The 22,965-nt window shown below is 42.6% G+C and overlaps 1 protein-coding gene across 1 annotated transcript in view; it reads left to right on the top strand.

Moving 5' to 3' along the window:
• Ush2a (usherin) overlaps positions 1-22,965 on the top strand; it is an 828,188-nt gene that overhangs the window by 428,182 nt on the left and 377,041 nt on the right. The window contains 2 exon segments of the mRNA XM_008834819.2: positions 2,535-2,682; positions 21,914-22,065. Coding sequence (XP_008833041.1) covers positions 2,535-2,682; positions 21,914-22,065 — 300 coding nt within the window.

The raw sequence follows: 22,965 nt of genomic DNA, 5'->3' as shown, positions 1-22,965 counted from the left end.
TCTCTCTCTCTCTCTCTCTCTCTCTCTCTCTTTCTCTCTCTCTCTCTCCCTAGGGAATCGTCAACCCTGAGCATCATTCCTCATGTGTCATTCATCTTATTAATTTAATTTATTATTTCTCTAGTTCTCTCTGTGTGTAGACATGTGGGAGGGTTGTATTAGCTTATATTTGTGTGCATGGAGACTAGAGATCCACGTATAGAAATGGCATCACTCTCCATCTTATTTTTAAGATCGGTTTACATATCTATCTATCATCTATCTGTATATGTATGTGTACCACGAGTGCAGGTGATTGTAAAGGCCAGAGAGGGCATCAGATCCCCTGGAACGGGAGTTGCAGGCAATTGTGAGCCTTCTGATGTGAGTGCTTGGAACTGAACCCCGGTCCTCTGCAAGGTCAGTACTCACTCTTAACCAATGACCCATCTCTCAGGCCTTCTCTGTCTTATTTTGTGAAACAGCGTTCCTCATTGAACCTAGATCTTGTTCTGGCAGCCCAGGCTGGCCAGTGTGTCCCTCAGCTCTGGGGTTATGGATATACTCTGTCACTCTCTTCTCAGGATTTGAACTCAGATTCTTAAGCTCCTGCCACAGCCTCTTTACTCGCGGAACCATCTCCCCAGCGCCATCTTGTTATTTTTGAAACAGTGTGTCTCACTGCCTTTAGAGCTCTCGGATTAGGCTGGGCTGGCTGGCCAGCAAGCCTCAGGAATCCTTGGTCCCCAGCTCCCCAGCACTGGGATTACAAGTTACAGCCACCATGCCCAGCTCCTTTCCTTGGGCCCTGGGAATAGAACTCGGTCCTCAATGCTTTACCCACTGAGCTAGCTCCCTAGCCTACTACTGTGTTCTTACACCAGGAAAGAAAGTGACCAAGTGGTTGCTATCGTTTAGTTTATAATCATAAGGAAAAGTCTGTAACTAGTTACAACTTAGAAAATAGAATTGTACTCCAACAGAAGAAAATATCTAAAAATGAGTCATTTCCCTTCTGTCTTTCAGAAGATGAATCCCAACTACTTTCATATCAGGACAGCTGACTGACAGCGTAGCAGACAGGCCAGCAGAAATAGAGCTGTTCCGTTTTCCCTAGTAGAGTCTGTCTTCCACGGATGCACTGACTCACTGTCCGATCACGTTGCCTTGTGATTTAGCTTCGTTTTAGAGTTGGTTGGGTGGAATTTGAAGGTTTGTGAAAGATGTTTGAATTTTGTTTTCTGAGTTGTAGTTGAAACCTGGAGAGAAGCTTGAGTAGAGAATGTCTGGGTCACATTCTTCTAGGAAGACCTAACTGTGTGTATTTGCTAGCAGGTGTGGACTGGAAATCATCCCTGGAGCAAGTCTTAGCTTTCTAAGGAAATGGTTGTCTAGTAAGCTTCAGAACTGTTTACAGTTCACTGTGGTGTGTTGGAATGCCTTGAACGTCATGTTCCATTTCTGTGGTTAGTGATGCTCCCTTAGGGTTCATTTGACGTTCCCAGCCATCTTACTGTCCTCGAGAATTCTTTAGTCCATAATATTTCCTGACATGGTGTGATGTAGATTATGTATGTGCCTGTGTGCATCTGTAAGTATGTGTGCATTTGTGTATCTGAGCGTGTACATGTTTGCATGAGTGTGTATATGTATGTATGCATGTGTGTATATAAGTATGCACACATGTATGAGTGTTTGTGTCCATGTATTTGTGTGCATCTGAGTGCATATGCATGTTTATGTATTCATGCATACGTATTAATATGTATATTTGTGTTCATGTGTGCTTGTATGTGTATTATGTGTGGGTATATGTGTGCTTGCATGTATGTGTTTGTGTGTGCATGCTTTCTTGTGTGTAAGTGCTTATGTATGTGAATGTGTGTGCATGTGTGTGTGCATGTGTCCATGTGTTTATGTATGTGTGTGCATATATGTATGTGTGTGCATGTGAGTTGATGTATGCATATCTATGTGTGGATGTTTGTGTGTGTATACATGTATGTAACTATATCTGTGTGCATGTGCATGTACATGTGTATGTATGCATATCTGTGTGTGTATGGGCTTATATGTGTATATACCTGTGTATGTTTGTATATGTGTGTGTGTCTTTGTGACTGTGTATATGTGCATTTATGTATATGTGGTGTATGAATGTGTGCACGTGCTTGTGTGTGTGTATCAGACTCTCTCTGAGAACCCCTGCATAAGGCTAACCTGAGCAAGGCCTTTCACACATTCAGGCTGTAACTGGGATGGTTCTTCCTGGACCTGGTTTATTTTGAACTCGTTGGAGATGAGCTTTCCTAAAAACAATCTAATTAAAAGTCCCACTTTAGCCTTGATGTGTCCCCATTTTCCCCAGTTCTCCCTTAATAATTCCTGTCTGCCCTGGTCCTACCTCTCTTGAGCTCCTTCTGAAACAAACTTGTTTTCAGGGAGTGAAGGGAGTATTATTTAATGGAATCTAGAACGTTTTTGTGAATTCTCTCTCCTCACTGCTAACCTAAGCTTTGGTGATAAGAGTGAAGTCTTTTTCTGCACCCGTTTAGGCTTGTACGGGTGGCAGCTGTACACTGAGTGAGCTGAGCGAGTCCCGCACAGAGGAGATGTTTCCAGAAGGTGTGGCAGCCCCCAGAGCCTGCTCCTACTCACTCAACTCCTTTCACATCTCCTGGACTGAGCCCGAGTATCCGAATGGTAAGTGAACTCTTTTAGCTTCAAGTTAAAAACATGATTAGCAAAAGTAAATTAATATTCTAAATGGCAGCTTATATGTGGTACTTAATTTTTAATGATCATTTTAGCACATAAAATACTTGAGGTGCTCTCCTTATAGTTAGGGAGACGGTGGTGTTTAGGCTGAGACAGTTTTGGTGGCTCACAAGTGCTCCCTTTTGATAGCTCTTGTGTACTGCATGTCGTTTCCTGTGCTCTAGCAGAGGGCACGGGAACACACAGGGATTCCGGAAGGATGCTGCTTTGAGACTGACATTGTGTCTTTTAGGACTTTCTGTTTTGAGGAACCATTAGTTCTTCCTTGCAGAGGTAGGTAGGGAGTTCAAGTACATATTGTATTTCAAAGTAGTTTTGATTTAGTAAGTTTGTTTTAAAAGAGGCCACTTGGAACTGTAGTCGTTAATATACTATTCATAAATATTTCAGCATGAAGTTGTTAAACAATGCATGCGTTAAGCATACATACAGTTATGCTTATTTAACTTAAGGTATATTGTATTTCTCTGTGATATATGTGTCCTTGTGCAGTTTAGAGAACTAAGCTAGGCAGCTCAACATCACAAATATAAGGCCTCACTATAAAGAAATTTGAATCGGTTTTTATAAGACACTGCTTTATTTGATTATTTGATTATTGGAAATATCTTTAAGATTTGTACAATATAGTACAATTGTTTCATCCTGACACTAGATAACAGGATGTCAAATTTTGTTCCTCTTTGCAACAAATATCAAAAGAATTAAGATTGTAGAAACTATCTTAAGTAACTCACTACTGAAAATTGAAATGGCTTCTTTCAGCATAGCTAGAGAGAACGAAAGGAGAACACTGTGGAGTTATTAGTTTGCCTCATGTTTACCGTGATATTAATTATTCTATCTCATTTTAATTAAACTTTTGGCAAATGCAGTAGCTACATCTGAGGTAATGGTGAGAGTCCGATAATTAGAGTGAGTGATTATCTCGGCTGTCGACACTCTTCCTGTACAATTACAAATTTCCTAATGAAATATAAATGGACGTCTAGATTGAGCAGTCAAAACTCATGTCACACTTCCTACTCCACAAAGAAATCCCATTCACAGGTGAAACGAAATGTTAACGATCGTTCTGATTGGCTGGCTGCTAAGTGCTGCTACCTGATCTGCATAGGGCACCTCCCTTCTTCCTAGTTGATAGTTGGAACTCAGACTGCTACTGCCTTACACTTTCTGTTTATAGATGGAAATGCTTTTCCCATTTCAATGGTCTTTACTTCCTATGTCCTGTGCGTTTGCAACACAATATTTAAATATATTCAACAAGCAAGAAGAAATGGAGAATGTTTTGTCAGCACTTCCATGATCATCTAACTTGTGTATAATAACGGTAGAATTTTCAATACTTTGGTGTTGGGTCACTGGTGGAAGAGTTCTGGAGAGATGGCTCAGCACTTAAGAGTGCATGCTGCTCTGCAGAGGACCCTAGTTCTGCTCCCAGTATCCAACTCCCTGTAACTCCAGCTCCAGGGAATTTGATATCCTCTTCTGGCCTTCAAGGAACCTGCACTCATACATACACATACCACCCCCCCCACACACACATACACATAATTAAAAGTAAAAATAAATATTTTGTTTAAAAAGTTTTAAGGAAACTACTTTTCATGACTCCTTGACTTTCCTAAAGTTTCCAGGGTTTCATTTCTAGAGTTGGTTTTCTGGAGAGGGGTCATCTGTTGCTAAAAGCATTTTACCAATTCTGCCTCTTTTCAGAGACTCTGTGCTTCCCTCAGATGCCTACAAAGCAAAATCCAAATCCTGTGACTTCTAAACTGCGGCTCAACCTCCCTTTATACCTCTTGTCACCTGGTGGCATTTCTTCCCATGTGGCTACCCAGGAGTATCTGTGACTTAATGTAATGCCCAAAACACGTGAAGTCAAATGGGCCTAGTGTCAAAGACTGTCCCTGAAGCAGGATGACTGTATGACTCTGAGAAACTTACTAAATTCACAAATTGAGGTCAAACTCCCTCCCATTATAATCTCATCTGTAGGAGCACAACTTCTTCCTGATCAACCACAGCGGTCCAGGAAGCCACATTTGTGTTTAAGCCCGTCATCTCCCCTTAATCATGTCTCTGTTCAGTGCCTTCCTTGTGGCACTTTGGGCTTCTGTCGACCTGGGCTTCAAGTTACTTAACTGCCTGTCCAGCACTCCCACCATATAACAAAACCTGCAAATCATTCATTTTTTTCTTGTAGAAAGCATAACACAAGGGCATGCCTTTCTTTGGTGCCCAAACTTAGTCCATGTGATTCTTGTGAACACTGTCCTCTTGGCTTTGCCACACAGTGCTGAAGAAATGCTTTCAGGTGATTCTGAACAGTGTTTCTCAAACTTATGTGATCACTGTAAACCCATTGGTGGTATTGATCTAAGAAGTAGATTTTCAAGAAGAATCTCCTGTTACGGTGGTGATGATGAAGCTGCTGGTGGGTGTTAACACATCCACCTGAGACTTCTCCTTAGGACCCCGTGTTAGTCACGTGTCACATTGCTGGAACCAAATACTTTATAAAAGCAGTTTAGGCAAGGATGGCTTTACTTCGGCTCATAGTTTGGAGGTACAGTCCGTCATGAAAACCAGCAGTTATGGCAGTGGGGTCTTGAGGCAGCTGGTCATGGTGCATCAACCATCAGGAGGCTAATCCTTGATCTCAGTAGTATTTGAGTTCCTTGGAGAAAATGGCTTTGAAACAAGTAATCCCAAGGTATCAATATGGAAAAACAGCTATTGAAGAACTACAGGGCGTGGGCTGTCTTGTCTCCACATCACAGCTGTAGATCCAGAGATGCACACATAGCACATGATGGCCTGTGACAGGTGCTGCTTGCCTGGTTTCCTACAGTCAGTCTCACATATAAGCTCCAAAACCTCATTGCAGTTAAGTCTGGTAATAATCTTTACCCAAGATGCTAAGGGAAGTACCCCTGTCTCATCGGGGCTCTTAAAGAAAAGAGGTAAAAGCTGTCGACCTGGTCCCACTCACCAGTGTCCTACCAACCTGGACATGCTTCATGTGCCCAGAGCCCTTCCTATAGTACTCCGTTTCATTAACTACTATAACAGCAGCTCTGAAGATAGTGCCTGGTACATTATTTTTTTTACAACTAGGGCTGAGGAGATTGCTCCTCAGCAGTAAAGTACTTACTTTGCAAACATCATGACCTGAGTTCAGATCCCCAGTACTCTGTAAAAGCTAGGTGTGGTAATGTGCATGTAATTCTAGAGGTGAGGGGATGGAGTGGAGAAGATCCCAGGGGTTCACTGGCTAGCCAGACTAGCTGAAACTCAAGGTCCCATGTGATTGAGAAACCCTTTCTCCAAAAATAAAATGCAGAGTAATAAAAGATTCCTGATGTCAACTTCAGGCCTCCACACGTGCATGCGTGGGTGCACACACATGTTCACAGTACACATCTATCACACAGTGAATGTCTGTGGATATATGAATAAATAAAATGTGGTAGACACATGCAGTGGAGTATTATTAGTCTGAAAAGGAAAGAAATCTGGTCACACACAGAGCTCATAGAATGTGAGATCAGGATCAGTGACATCCTGTCTGGGTGAGACAGATACTTCGGACCCCAAGTCTGTGAAATAGGTGTAGCAGTGGGTACAGAGGCACAACTGAACACAGTTCCCAAGGGCTGGGTGAATTAATGTACTGCCTGCATGTATGTTAGTGTACCTGTGTCATGTGCAATGCCCTTGGAGGTCAGAAGAAGGTGGTGGATTCTCCTGGAACTGGAGATAGTAACAGTTTCTAGCTGCCATGTGGGTGCTAGGACTCGAACTGGGGTCCTCTGCAAGAGCTGAGCCATCTCTCCAGCCTAAATTCAATAAAGTTTTAAGCTAGAGAAAAGGATTAAAAACCTGCTAGTTTAAAACCAATGAAAACTCATTAATAATCACATGAAGAAATACACACAAATTATATTAAATTTATTCAGCAAGGGCAAAATCACATTATTTGTCTATTGTGACTTATTTTGTTTTGAGACAGGGTCTCCCTGAAGCCCCAGCTAATTTGGAAACTCGCTGTGTAGACCAGGCTGTGCTCGGTCTCACGGAGATGCGCCTGCCCCTGCCTGCCTAGTACTGGGAATAAAGGTGCCTGGCAATTGCGACTTACCTATCACACTTAAAACCCTGACCTCATGACCTCGTTCTTTGAAAGGCAGGTAGAATCCAACAGTGCTGTGGGAATGAAGCCCTCATCCTTTGCTGATGGGCATATAACTCATATTTTGATCCTACAATGCATGTTCCTTGTTATGAATGTCTCCATCTTCCCAATATGCGTGCGTTTGTTTGTTGTCTGTGAGACAGAATCTCATATGTAGCCCTGGCTGGTCTGGAACTGACTTTGTAAACCAGGCTGGCCTCAAACTCACAGAGATCTGCTGGCCTCTACGTGGAATTACAGGTCTGCAGAGTTCCGACACAAGCGTTTAGCATCAAGTTGTGGTCACTTGATTCACACCTAAGATTTCGCGTGCCTTCAGACATGACTTGCTTAATTCCAGGGCCTCGCCTCCCATACCCGTAGCCCTGGCAGCCCGGCTCTCCAGCTCTGTGTTTCTGCAATCAAAGCCCTTTGTGCCCACAGTCCCCCTGGTACAGGTAATCTTTGCGAGCTGTGGTTCCAGAGAGTGTAAAACTTCTAAGAACGGTTACTTTTAGGGCCAAAGAAAATACAAGAACTCTCCTCGAGCAGGACCCGGACTCTGGTCGTGTAGTGCCTTTGGCCACCAAGGAGAAGCAGCACGGGGATCATTGTCTAATGAATTTGTGACCTGTATTGTGTAGATTACAACTGCATAGTGAGTATGATGCTTTTGAGAGCTTCCCAATTCTCCTGAGCTGTATTTCCCTTTTAGAAGCTTGGGCCCTAGAATCTTGAAAAACCTTTTTTTCTCTTGCACATGAATCGAGTCTTGCTGAAACAGCATAGCTACCTCCCAGTTGCAAACAAATTCCTCATATTCTAGCATGCTGTGTCACCATACAACTAATATTTTGAATTCGTTTAAATTGTTGTAAAAATTCTAATGAATCTTTGCAATATGAAATTATTTTTGTTTTTATGTGTGTGTGTGTGTGTGTGTGTGTGTGTGTGTGTGTGTGCCTGAATGATGCACATGAATGATTGGAGGAGTGGAGGCCAGACAACACACTTGAGTGTTGGCTTTTAGAACATTGTCCACCTCCTCTGAGATAGTCTCTCATTTGTTTGAAACTCATCAGTTAAGTTGGACTGGCTTGCCAGGGAGCTCCAGGGATCCTCCTGCCTGTGTTTCCCTAGCACTGGGATCAGCTGCCACCATGCCTGGCATTGTTATATGCGCTCTGTGAATAAAACTCAGGTCCTTATACCTGCAAGGCAAATACTTTACAGACCATCTCCCCCGCCAGAATATGGCATTTTTACCTATTGTTGATAATTATAAGTTTTTCATAGTTATTTCTACGTTTACTTGAGTAGATGGTGAGTCACAGGGGACAGGGGCCCCAGGTGCCTGTGGGCTGCTCTACTCCAGCCAGTGGCAGGGTGCCAGCAACAGAGAATGTGGAGATTAAGCAGCTATGGAATGGATTGTTAGCCTACAATGGAAATAGTGAGGTAAAGCTGTGCTGTTGTGAGAGCCGTTTGCATTCACAATCCTACAATATGCACAAATGCACGTTCAGGGGGTTCAGAGGCATCTCTTCAGTTAAGAAAGGTAGGGTGGTTTCAAAGGTGCAGAGAGGAAGGAAACTCTCCCTGATGGCCTCCCTAGAAGTCTCCTAGAAGGCCTGCCCTTCAACGCAAGAGCTCATCAGTCTGACCCTCCATAGATAGTCCAAAGAGACGACTATATGTAGAGCTGCGTTTGCTTGGCAGGCGTAGTGTAGAAGCCATGTTGATTCTGTGACTAAGATTTGGTAAGGTCAGATGGACGTGTTGGGTGGGGCACCCATGAAGGTGGAGCACCAGTTACACAAGGATCCCGAGGCCCGTCTTCTTGAGAAATGGTGGATTCTTGAACAGTCTACAGAGCTGTTGTCCTTCTGAAGTGCTGCAGCCTTCTGTACTGGCTGAGCTTTGCGAGAACTCCTGTGGTAGATGTCTCCTTGGTCTCTTCCTCTTGCTGTGATAAAATACCCAGGCAAAAGCAACCTAGTGAAGAACGTACTTATTTAGCTGACATTTCCAGGTTACAGTCCATCAATACAGTCAAGGGCAGCAGGACTAGAAACAGCTGGTCACATCCCCAGTCAAGGGCAGAGAAAATGCATGCGTGTGTGCTTGTCCATCTCAGCTAAGGCTCTCCTTTGCATTCGGTGTGGGGCCAGTCGATGAAACGGGGCTGTCCACATTCATGGTGGATCTTTCCATCCCAGTTAAACCCAATCAAGAACCGCTCCCCCAGACATGTACATATGCCTATACAATCCCGATAATTGCTCATTGAGGCTCTCTTCACAAAGGATCCAGACTGGGTCAAGTTGATGATTAAAACCATCACGTTTATCAAATCAGGGGTTGTGATCATGTCAGCAAGAATACCAAAACCTAAGATTCGATAGCTTTTCCTGACTTAGAGTTCCATGGAAGCAACAGACATTATTGGACCAACAGTTGATGCATTGTTTTGTACATTTGTATTACTTTAGCACTATGGTAGAGAAATCAGTTAATTCACTATAGATCTTTCCTATACATTGCTAGCCTTCACATGAGAAGACGATGCTGCAGAAATAGTATTTGTAATGTATGTCCAAGGTGTATGAAAAAATACAATCGTTCTACTCCTGTAGAAAAAGCCTCCGTCGGCTCCTCTCACCCCAACAGTAATAACGCTGCTTAGAACTCACAGCTATTCACTAGGCACATGTTCCAGTTTCCTTTCTGCAGCTCTGAAAAAACGCTCTGACCAAAAGAAAATTAGGGGAGAAAGGGGCTTATTTGGAGGCTGGAGAGATGACTCAGCAGTTAAGAGTACTGGCTGCTCTTTCAGAAGAGCCGGCCGGGTTCAGTTCATAGCACCTGCAAGGCAGCTTAAAAGTCATCCACAACACCAGCTCCAGGGAATCCAGCATATTCTCCTGACCCCCGTGGGCATCACACAACATGGGTATACTTATAGACATACAGGCAATGCACTTACACATGTAACGTAAAAATAATAAAATATTTTTTAAAATAGAAAAGGGTCTATTCATTTGGATTATACTTTCCAGTCACAATCCATCATTCAGGGAAACCAGGACAGCAACTCAGGCGGGATCTTGAAACAGAAACCATGCATAAACCTGCCTACTGGCTTGCTTGTAGGCAAGAGAGATGCAGTGGGGAGGGAGGGCACAGTGGGCAGAGGGAGGCGACCTTGTGCCCACTGCTGGGTGTCCAGTGGGCTCAAGAGGGCTGCAAAGAGTCTGCTCTGGCCCAGGCCCTTTCCTGGGGCTCAGCACTGAATTAAGTGAAAACTTTCTCCTTTTCTACAAAAATGCAAAAATCAAGCTTATTGGAAATAAAATATGAACTTGGAAAAAAAAAAAAAGTGCTATCCCAAACCCACCTGGGCAGGGCATGCTGCCTCTCACAGAGGTCTGGGCCCTCCAGCATCAATTAACCAGGTACATTCCCCAAAGACAGGCGGGTCTGATCTGGGAAAGCCCCCACTTGAGACTCCCGTCTCAGATGACTCTTAGACTGTCAAGTTGACAGCTAAAGCTCCCTACAACAGCACTTTAGTTTCTAAAATTAGCCAGTGAACTAGGTAGTACCCCAAGGTATAGAAGTAGGCACTCAGATTCATAAGAATTATACAGTTTGCTCAAAGTCAAGATAGCTAGTTAAGGGGTAACGGGACACAAAACAAACAAACAAAAAATTGTGAATGACAAAAATCCATTGTTCAATTCTTTGTGCTATCACTGTGTCTCTAATTTTTACAGATTTTTTTTAACACAGGGTTCCAACCAGACATGAACATAAAAGGGGGATTTTTACTCGTTCACTCTCTTAGTGCCACTATTCAGAATTTATGTACTCGCTCTTGTGGTTTTCTTTGATCCTAAAGAAATAACTGTATTTTTAAATTTTTTTCAATTTGAAACAACTACTTCCCATAACCAAATATAATTCTGTTTTCTTTCTGGAAATGTTCCATTTTAATAGGTGCAATGGATTCTAAAATTCAGCGAGCCACTAAGGGAAACCACTTGACAGTTTTGAACAAACCTTGTGTAACTTTTATGAAACACCTCCCATCAATTTGTCAGGTAGAATTTCCCAAGCACATCCTTTTTTAGATTCCGTTCATTCCATTTTTAGGCGAGCACAGCAGTAATAAGACGTTCTTCCACGGTGGAGAGCTCCTCTCGCTCTTTTCCTTTTTAATTGAAGGATCAAGTATTCACACAGGGAGATATCTGCCACGTTCAATCATCATCTGGACCTCAGGGGCAGCCTGCAGTGGATATTCTTTTTGCCAAGTCACACTGGATAAAAACAAACAAATATGTTCGGCGCCTCGAAATTCACTATGTGCGTTATTTTATGGCACACTACAGCATTGTTGTTTAATTCTTACAGTAAACAGAAGTCCTCAGTGCAAATAGAGATACCTTGTATTAAATCTACAATGGTCTTGTATTGTATTGAATTTCCTTGCTTACTTGACTAGCTATTGAGCACCTTAGGAAATACAACTTGACATAACATGATGAACAGGCAGAAAGATAGATAGCCCAGTGGGCACGCTTTATGGATAATTATGATTCAGTTTCCCTGCTAAATTAAACACCTTAAAAATTCTATCATTATGGAAACAGATGAGAAACTCACAACTGTTTACATCAGACAGCCAATGAGAACTAAGTATTCATTTGAGGGCATTTCCATTGAAGACAGTAGTGTATGGACCTGGGTTAAATGGCCTGGTTTATTCCCTCTGTATTGTGTCCCTTAATACATTTTTTAAAAATAGCTGTCTTACTGGTTATTAGCCCCAAGAATTAAGCAAGAAAAGGCAAAAGACTCTAAAGATGGCAATGGCTTTTTTTTCTCTACTCTTTTGCTTTTTTCAGAGCCCACACTCTGCTTTCCTCCAGGCTATTCTGTGTCTACCAAGGCTATAGGGAAATATGTATATCGTAGTCATAAGTAGACCGCTCTGTGAAGTCTACATGTGTCGGACTAACACACAGCCAAGCCTGTTTCCAACTGTAAGACTGTGTTATTCAAATCCCTCTCAGATCTGATTTTCTCTCAGTAACGTGGAATCAGATCCCACTCTGAGCACCCACACCCCTGCCCTTTAAGCTTTCCCATTGGTTTACCCATGTCATGACAGCAGAGGCCAGGGGTGGGGTCAATGGAGTCTCCGACTTCACTGCTCTGGTTCTGCTCCCCACCCGGCTCCGGACACTACAGCTATGTTCCTCTACCCAACGCTAAGCTCTGCTCACAAGCCTTCCTGTTATCCTAGGTCTTTCTCCAGGTTCCAGAACTGCCTGTTACCCCTTTCCCCATACATGGCAGAATGTCTATGGCAACTCCGGGTAGCTAGCGTAGTCCTCTGGGAGTCCTGACTATTGCTAGTAGGGATGGTTTACTGTGGCTCTTCTTCCTTCAGCCCCACTCACATCTCTGTAAATGGTCCCTTCACTAAAATCCCCTCAACTGTCCGTTTCAGTTACCTTACTGCTGAAGTTTGGCTGATGCTCAGTCACATTTAATCTGCCTACAGCACGTTGGGGGAGCTGTGAGAGTAAATTTCAGATACTTTCCTTTGTTGTAAGAGCTGTAAAAAAATAAATAGGATTTTTAAAAATCCCATTTTGTGAAACTTTGTTTTGGCACAATCCATATCTTTAAAGCAATTAAGGAGCCACGTTCAAAGGCTTTGGAGACGGACTGTTTAATGACTCCACGATGTTTAAGTTTTAATCAACTTACCGATATCTCAGTGAAAGCTTTCAGTTTTTTATTACGAAATCTCTATTTGTTAGAGTCAAATAATGGTCTATGATGCTTTTCCTCTGGATGAAATAGTTCCAGGTGCAAACTTTGGCTAAAAGATGAGTTTCTCAGACCAGCCTTGAACCCAGACTAGGTCAGCACCGATCTGCCCACCCATCAACCCCATTTTCCCTACTGGTCCTACATGGTTTTCCTTCAACAAACTTTACAAACACTTAACACACTCACTCTGCCTTCTTGGCTCTGTTATCAGTTTTATGGCAACAGGAACCAGGACAGTGTGATAGGGTCTCTGTTCTCTGTCTGTGGCTCAGTAACTGGCACACAGTACACACTCCAATAGTTACAGATGAGAACGATCACTGCCCCAAATCAATGACATTAAATCTTACAGACTTTTAACAAATACTTGTTATGGCATTTGATTGAGTCTCCCATTTCTTTGTTCTTTCTGGTCTTGATTAAGGAAGGGAAGAGCTAGCATACACGCCTCAGAAAATGTTGACATAGTTACTAGTGAGGGAGGGAAAATTGGGATCATGAACACAGAGGAGATTTCTGGAACACTGACAGTATTCTTTTAGTTTAACTTGGTTACATAACTAAAAACCTGTTAAAGTGACTTATCTATAAGAATAAATGACAACCCCTCCTGAAATGTGTTTCCATATCCTGCCTTAGTCACAACCAGTCACTACGTGTTCAGGAAAAAAGTAGTTTTAACATTTGTCATCAGTATACTTTTACATGTGCTACTTTTCCTTATGTGTTCACTTTTCTTGCCCTACATGATTTTACATGTGATTCTGGACCATTGTTTCCTCTATGTTCCTGCATCACACCCTTGTGTCAGTTTAAGCCCAGAAAAATTGCAATGATTCTCCTTCTAGGAACCTGGAGAAACGACTCGGTGATTAGGAGCACTGGCTGTTCTTGCAGAGGACCTGGGTTTAGTTCCCAGCACCCACATGGAGACCAACAACCTTCTGAAACTCCAGTTCTAGGGAATCCAATACACTCTTCTGGTTTCTGTGGGCATTGCATGCATGTGGTACCCTTACGCACATGCAGGCAAAACACTCATACACATAAAATTGAAATAAATTTTAAAAATTTTCATTTGTGCGTCATAAAATTCCAACTCAATAGAATGACATTCAAGGCTTTGAATGACTTCAAAGGCTTGTTTTATATTAGCCAGTAACTATAACAATACCAAGAAAACACGGATACATATAAAATATCATTAATAATCATTGCTGTTTTTCATTTCTCTATATTTGGGAACTTTATCCAGCCTGTGGCATCACCCTCCTGAGTCATAGATTCTGCACATCCTTTCTTTGATGGTATATCCAACTGAGTCCTATGGCAGACTTATGGGAGATGCCCCTTATGGTAGAGGAGACCTGGTACTGAAAACTTCCACTCCTCCTGGCTCAGGGCCTCTGTTCCCTGCTGGGGCCTCTGGAACCACTATCTCTGTGTGCCACGTACTTGGCATGTTGTTTTTCTGTGGCTCTTATAATTTTTGAGTAAATCTTATGTTGGATCATTAATTATACCTGCATTTAACTCTCTTCTTATTCCTGTAAAAATAGACCTGATGTCTTATTCTTAAATAGACCTGATGTCTTACTCTTTCTGCCCGCCCCTTACTTTTCAGTAAATCCATTTGATCACTTTTAGGTTCAGAGAATGTCCATCTGTTCTTTGTCATAAGATTCATTTCTATTTTTTATTACTAATGTGTGAGAGGGTGGTCTCTGTGGAGATGAGAAGAGAATGTCAGATCCCCTGGAGCTGGAGTTATAGGTGGTTGTGAGCCTCCTGATGTGGGTGTTAGGAATTGAACTCAGGTCCTCTAGAAAAGCAGCAAGCCCTCTTAAATACTGATCCATCTTACCAGCCTCATTTTTAATTAATTTATTATATCATTGTATGTGAGGGGTTGGGCCTTGGCATGCTCCGCTTCCACCTTTACATGGGCTCCTATGTGGGTTCTGGGGTTTTGAACTCAGGTCATCAGGCTCACATGGCAAGTGCCTTACCTGCCAAGTCATCTTTGTCTCTAGTCTCCTGTTCTTTATTGAGGTGATATTTCTATGGATTTAGAAATTCACCAGAAACATTCTGGGAGTGCTAGTGGCAGTAGACTGAGCTTGCCCAGTACTGTGCTTGATTGCAAGTATTTTATGTGTATGAGTGTTTTGCCTGGATGGACATAAGTGCACCCATGTGTACAATGCCCACAGAGGCCAGAAGAGGGCATTAGATCTGGAGAACTGGAGTTACAGGTGGGTGTGAGCTACCAAGTGGGTGCCAAGAACTGAACCTGGGTCCTCTAAAGAGCAGCCAGTGCTCTTATAATGCATTCTGATTCCACTCACCCCCAGTCGCTCTTATCTCCCCACCCCCTTACACATCTCTTTCCAAGATTCATGGCTGTTTGTTCTGTTTTGTAACCCACTGAGTTTCATCGGGCCCATCTGCGTGACGTGGGTCTGGAATAACCCACTGGCATTGGTGGACTCCGCAGTAGTGTCTTAAAACTTTCGAAGATAGTTGGTATTGTAAGAATTTAGTCTTTAGCTTTCCTCAGTACTGTTCATGCAGAGCCTACATTCTGCCTAGAGAAGAAGAACAGCTCTTTGCCTTGAAGTTGGAAATGCCCACTAGATTTTAGTAGTTAGCTCTTCACGCTCAGTTTAGGAATCTGAGCGCAATGAACTTTAAGTGGTATTGTAGAGATTTTAATTTGTTTGCTGTATCTATTTAATTGAATTCTGCAATGTTTTTTACTTTTAATTAATTTCTTTCAAAAATCCTGCTAATAAAAATAGCAGTTAAACATCTGCCTGTATAACTTGATAGGACATAGAATGTTTGGTAAAGTGCTGTGCTCCTGTATGTAAAACCTTGCCCATGCTCCTGTAAGCAAACCTTCATGAAGCTCACTTAGTCATCAAACAAACAAAACAAAAACACGAAAGTAGAAGAGTCTTGGCTGGGAAGAGGAAGGAGAACAACAGGAAGTGGACAGGAAGAGGAAGCAGAACAACAGGAAGGGCACAGGAAATGCTAATGGAAGGTGTGTTCAGAATACACTATATACATGTATGAAAGTCCCATATGAAACCATTATTCTTTATGATTGCTATACAATAAAACACTTTATGAATTAAGAACAACCTCCCTCTAAAACGAGGGTTCTTTCCAAATGATGCCTCCTATTTTCTTTCCAAATGGCACTTCTTATTGTCTATGAATTTTCCAGGCCTTTGTATGTGATGGGGCCTGGCTGGGCCCATCCTGGATCTGATGAAATTTTCCCTCTCTCCTCAGTGTCAGGGAATGGGAGGCTCGTGTAGATATGGGCTTGGAATTCTAGCAATCTCCCACTTTGCCCTGACTGAAATATGATGATTGATTTTTAGATCTGGATCACAAGGGAGAATATGCTGATTGGAAGTAATATGCACCTTTCCACCCTGAGGCTGGCTTACAGGCCCACTTCCCAAGTCTGGGAAGAAACATAAGCTTACTTCTTTCTTTTAAAAAAAAAAAGAGGGTGTCATGTCCCCCTGGAACTGGAGTTATGGACAGTTATTAGCCACCATGTGGGTACTGGGATTTAGACCCAGGTCTTCTGCAAGAACAGCCAGTGTTCTTAACCACTGAGCCCTTTCTCCAGCCCCCTCGCTAACTTCTATGACTTGGCACAAGCCTGATGGATCACTGATTGTATGTGGCGAGATCACATAGTGTTTGGGACTCCCTACCTGCCCCCCGGCCCCGCAATATACAGAATGACTCATGACACACAGACACCTCAGTGGCTGTTATCCTGAGGTATTCTGAGATGAGGTTGAAATACGCAAGGTGACCATGAAAAAGGACGGGATAGAAAGCAGCTTGGAGAATCCAGGACGTGGAAATGTGGCCAATATGTAGATAAAGTAGGAGGATATGTTCGGAAGGGCTGAAATAACTTGAAATGCAAACACTCGTTCAGTGTGTGCTGGTGCTCTTAGCCTCTCTTGCATATGTTACCAGATACTGTTTGTCACAAGGAAACTCTGTGTGTGTGTGTGTGTGTGTGTGTGTGTGTGTGCGCGCGCGCGCGCACTAAAGTTATACTTGAGCCTCACCCACTCAGAATCTCACCTGGATACTAAACTTTCTGAGTAGCTGAATTAACTGTCAAAATCCTCAAGTTCCTTCTCAGCTCATTTGCCACACACTCATCTTAGTTGAATCCCTTTTCCCGATAGATGTCACCATCACCTAGTTCCTCAGCATAGATTGCAAGGGTTGACTTGCTAGAGCCAGATAGGAAAAAAAAAACAAAAACAAAAACAAAAACTTGCTATCTCTGGAGAGGCTATCACTGAAAGTACAACTGATGAGGTGGGGCTGATGAGTGATGCTCGGGGCAGGAGCAGGGAATGCACAGACCCCATCCACCCCTGGGTACCACTAGAGAGTCGATTCCTTCATAGCCATAACCACAGCTCAAGTCTTCCCAAAATGATTCAGTTCTAACCTTTCTGAGAAGAAGGTGACTTAATTTTTTTTTCCTTCAAAAATGCTTAAAAGTTCATTCTGGAGAGATGTGATTTAATTATGTCCACAATCAGTTTCTATGAAATACCTTGTTTCCCCGTCTATCAGATAAATGAGATAAGATGCACATAATCCTAGTGCTAGGGAGGTTTTCTGTTCTCCAATTATGTAAGAAAAGGGGAATATTCGTCTGGATGCTTTCTGTTGAAAGGCAGGCCAGGGTCTTACGGTTTCTTTAGAAGCATCAGCAACACATTATCTGCATACAGCATTTGGGGGGTGAGTTTAAATGGTCATTTCCCAAGCTTTCAGGAGTATCAGCATCCTGTTCTTGCAGCTGTGATTCTGTCTTCTTTTTCTCTTAAGCTTTGTGTGTGTTTTCTGGATGGAAGCATTGTCTAGTTTTCTCTCCACGGTTTTAATTCATTGTACTTCTGTGTGTCAAGTGGCTTTATAGACATTTGATTTATCACGGACAGTCATGCTGGAAGTTAAGGAAAACGGACTCTGGCCACCATACAAATTTTTGGAGTCATGAATGTTTCAAGCCATTAAAATAAAGAAATAAGGACATTAAAAAGATAGACTGTAGAAAGTTATCTTCAAGAAAGAAAATGCGTCATTGCAAGAGCTGTATTAAAAATATTAACTTACTTAAAAAAATACTAGTTTGTGACTATTCTTGCAGAAGACCCGGGTTCGAATCCCAGCACCCACATGGCAGCTAACAGCTGTCTGTAACTCCAGTTCTAGGGGACCCAACAGCCTCTTCTGTCCTCCATAGGCATTGCACAACATGGGCACACTTATCTACACGCAGGCATAACACTCATACACATAAAGTAAAAATAATAAATAAAACATTTTTTAAAAATAAAACATATTAGTTTGTAAGAAGATATATTGATGAAAGTTAATTTTAATGAAAGAGAAAAGGTACTAGGTATTGAAAACAGAGGAGTTTTATTCAAGATGTTTGCTTTTTAGCTGGTTGTTGGTTTGTTTTGATGCTGGAATCGAACTTGGAGCCTGATGCACACGGCACCTGCACTCTTGCTGAACTACACCCCCAGCCTCAAGATACTTTACATAAGAGCTGGTTCCAAAGATTCTGACCAAGAAGAAGAAGTGGGAAACAGAAGACGGTTCTAGGACAGCATAAAGGGCGATGAACACAGAGACACTGCCCTCCGCTGAGTTTGCTACTTGAAACTTAAACCAGCCTGTGATACTGATCCAGACAGAGCTGAAGGACTCACAGGGGCTCTCACACTGTGGAGCGCACTTTGTTGCTACAGACAGCAAAGGCCCTAAGGCTTGGAGGTGGAAACTGGGGTTGCTCTCTTACCATTTCTGTTTACCTTCCACTGGCAGAACCAGAAAGTCAGCAAAGCAAAGGAAGGGCAGGATGTAGGGTGTGGGCTTTGTGATGCAGAGCAGAGTAACCTCGGCAAGGCTGTGAGCATCAGGTGAGAAACTGTTTTAACTGTGCCTGAACTTATCCTTCCCCACCTGATCCCAGCGACAACCTCTCTGGGTTCCTCTAAGGGCAGCTCTCTATGCTTTTGGGGAATGAAAACACTCTCGCCCTCAGTCACCGTGTCCCCTCTAGGAAAGTCTAGTTGTTCTTAAGATAAGATGTAAACCATCTCCACATCTGAACTCTAAATTAACAGCAAATGCTGTTCTTTAAATAAGTCGGTAGGAAAGAGGTAAGAAAAATATCTTCTACAAACTTGTATTTGATACATAAGAAACAGGGGTAAACATCTGCAATTCACGTTTCTACAGCTCAGTGTGAGGCCACAGGTGATATTTCCAATTTTATGCCCTTTCTCTAAGCGGCCATTTCAACTCTTTGGGACCCTCTGCTTAGGGCGGCCATCCGAACATTGAACATTCCAAACTGAAACACCAGTGTCCTGAGTGGTCCTGTCTGTATTGGGTTTGCTGTAGGTGTTCAGTTCTTATGCGATTATATCCTGTCATAGAAATAGAAGTCCTGAAATTCAGCATGTCTCTCCTTGGCATATTAAAATAATTCCACGAGAATCTAAGATTCAGGGCACTAGTCTAGGCTCATGATGTAAATATTCCTGTATGTGACTAGAGAATGTAAGTACATAAGAGACTGAGCGTAGCCATGAGAGGAACCACACAGACCTTCCCAGGCTCCTTCCCCTACTCACTCACTTTAGAAAGTCTGGGGTCAGGGGGAATGTGTGCCTAGTCCAAAGTCTATACACCATGTGCTTGTAATCCTGTGCTGGAGAGATGAAGAGAGTGAGATCCCTTGGGCAACTTGGCCTGCAGTCCAGCCTACTTGGCAAGCCCCCAGCCAGCAAGAGAACCTATCTCAAAAAACAAGGTGAACGCTCCTGACATTGACCTCGAGCCTCTGCATGTACTTACATGCACATGTACTTGCACACATACATACACCTCAACACTCACAGACAACACACATACATAGACAAATTAAAAGAAAAATGTCCCCCGCCCCCCATCAGATGGCTCAGCAAGCACTTGCTGCTAAGCCTGAGGACCTGAGTTCCATCCCTGGGACCCACATGGTAGGAGAGAGAAGCAACTCTCACAGGCTGTCCTCTGACACTAAATAAGTGTAATAAAAAAAAATTTAAAGGAGGCTCTGCCAGCAATCTGTCAGGCCATGGGTCAATGGGAATGCTTCTCAAGTATTGGGCAAACCGCTATGAGTAGACCTAGAAGTGAGTAATTCCCTCCCAGGACAGCCAGATATGAGGAGGGTAAAGGACCCCTGGTATTAGAGTTCCAGGAGTAACATCTGGTGGGTGAAGATTGGATCTACTCTATGGACATTTACAAGACCAGATCCCTGTAGCCATAGAGCTCAAAGTCAGGTCTCCCAGGAGCTAACATTTTGACACTTCCTGGTTGACCTTGACTTGGCAAGACTCTCATTTTAAAATCCTCCCTCAGGACTTTGCTTCAATGCCATTTTCTGGCCATTTTTTTTTCAGGTATGGAGGGATCTCTGTTTTCAATAGTCATAAATTATCACTCTGTGTTAAATGCTGATATTTTTTCTCTGCTGCATGTTAATTTATTCAACTTGTCAATTTATGTACCCACTATGTTTGGGGCATGATGGTAAGCTCTGAAAATACACAGATACAGAAGAGTCACGATTTCCTGAGGGATCCTACAGCCTGCTGTGGAGCAGGCAATTAAACATGGGGTAGTAATCCTAATAATGCAACAAACGGATCAAGGCCCTGATGGAGATGTATCGCAGGCCATGGGAGAAGCCCCTGACTTCTGTATGGGGCGGGGAACTGACTGACAAAAGCATATTTAGAATAATTCCCCAGGAGCATGTGCAGGAGATGTTTTGGAAATTAATCTTACTTTGATAATAGTTGTGACATAACATGGACTCAGTTTTATTTCCCATGGTGCAATGTTGTCTGGAGATTCTGTTTCTAGTGAATTTGGTTGTTCTTATTTATACGTTCCTTTTCAAAAGAATATTTTGATTGAGTGAATAGAGTTTCATTTAGGAGCCATCTCAATTTCTCACATTTCTGTTGGTTTTGTGAAAATATGTATAACCCATTCATAAATGTAATTGACAATTATAGCAAGGCTCAAGGTGTTGTGGAGAACATGGACTCTGTATTCAAATATCCCAACTCGAATGCTTGCCTGCTGGGTAACCTAGACCAAGCTACAGAAAGTTTGTGCCTCAGTTTCTCCACTTATAAAGGGGTGTGTTAGTTACTTTTCTATTGCTATGATAAAACACCATGACCAAAAGGAAAGTATGCAAGAGTTTGTTTTGTCTTACAGTACCAGAAGAATCAGAGTCCCTCACTGTGGGGACGCATGGCAGTGAGATGTAGGCATGGTGACGGAGGAGGACGTTGACAGCTCACATCCTCAACCTCCAACATGGAGCAGAGAGGGAACTGGAGGTGGGGTGAGGCTATGAATTCTCAAAGCCTACCCCAGCGATGTGCTTCCTCCAGCAAAGCTGTACCTCCTAAAGGTTCCATTAGCCAAACAGGACCACCAACTGGGAACCAGGTTTCAAATACTTGAGGCTGCAGGAGGCATTTCTCATTCAAACTACCACATGGAGTAACTAATGATACAAGTTCTGTTATAGGAAGGCTGCGAGGAAAGGGTTAAGAACTAAGCACGGGTCCAGTGCTGAGCACATTACCACCTATATTCTCACCTATATGAGAAATGATGTAGTAACAAGTAAGGTGACTTTATTTCCAGAGCAGCACAGTAAGAATGTTTTAGAAAACAATAAAACTGTAAATATGCTCCATTTATTCCTTCTTGGTCTGGAACATAAATGATACTATATTAATGGGTTCCTTCTAGAACTGCTCTATCTGCTTTGCTCTTCTCTCTCTCTCTCTCTCTCTCTCTCTCTCTCTCTCTCTCTCTCTCTGCTTAGTTACTTCACAATCTGGTAGTTAAAAATAGAGTATCTTGTCCATTGAAAAGAGACAGGGTTGGGACCAGGTTGCATAATTCCACAGGGAGTGGTGGCGTTCACAGAGCCTTGCTGTCTTGTGTTCATACTAGAAACTGGTTCCTCTCTTCCAGGCACTATCACAAGTTATGGATTGTACCTGGATGATGTACTAATTCACAATTCTTCAGAAGTCAGTGGCCACACCTACAGATTAGCTCCTGGGAGCTCACACTCCTTTCCAGTCAAAGCATGCACGGCCAGATGTTGTGTTCTGGGCCTGCTGGTGAGTACCCGAATTTACGTGCTGAGATGCATGAGATGTCTGGTGATGCTGAACGTCAAGGAAGAGCTAAGTGGTGGTGACTCTCACTGTGAAGCGAGTCTGTCTAAAGGAAGGAGATTATTCATTTTATCAGCATTCATTTAAGAGTTACTGAGATTTTATGGTCAACATAAATGTCAGGACTGTGTGTGTGTCTGGGGAAGGAATACACATTTTCAGGAATAAACAAGGAGTTGGCGGCTTTAATGGACATGCATACAGTTTTGCCTGATTCATGACATACATAATATACATGCTACTGTGTGTGTGTCTGGGGAAGGAATACACATTTTCAGGAATAAACAAGGAGCTGGCGGCTTTAATGGACATGCATACAGTTTTGCCTGATTCATGACATACAGTGCGTACATGCTTTTGTTCTTGATGGTTCAACTACTAAACAAGTCTATGTTCAAACAGTGAACACTGAGGGACTGGAGTGAGGCCTCAGTGGCTAAGAACACTCACTGTTCTAGCAGAAGACCCGAGTTCAGTTCCCAGCCCTCACACCTGTCACTCCATCTCCTGGGGAATCTGATATGCCTCTGGCCTCCATGGGCCCCTGCATGCATGTGCATATATCCACACACAGACATATACACATACCCATAATTAAAGGTGATTAAAAATAAATCTTAAAGAACAACTTTGAAAAGGTGAGTATTTGGAACTCTGTAGTTCCCATATGTTTACACTGCTCTCCGACATGGACGTTAATCAATTAAAAGGTTGATCTTAATTCATGTCTAAGAAGAGAACTTTTCTTTAAGACAGTATTTAAAATTATATTAATATCTTTTGATAGCCACATTTCAGAAGTCTATCATGTATATTATATTTCATAAGCAGTTAAAAGCATGG

The sequence above is a fragment of the Nannospalax galili genome, unplaced genomic scaffold, assembly GCF_000622305.1.
Source record: "Nannospalax galili isolate Female #2095 unplaced genomic scaffold, S.galili_v1.0 scaffold657, whole genome shotgun sequence".
NCBI classification, from domain to species: Eukaryota; Metazoa; Chordata; class Mammalia; order Rodentia; family Spalacidae; genus Nannospalax; species Nannospalax galili.
The sequence above is the reverse complement of the archived record's forward strand: the minus strand, read 5'-3'. Positions and strand labels throughout refer to the sequence as shown.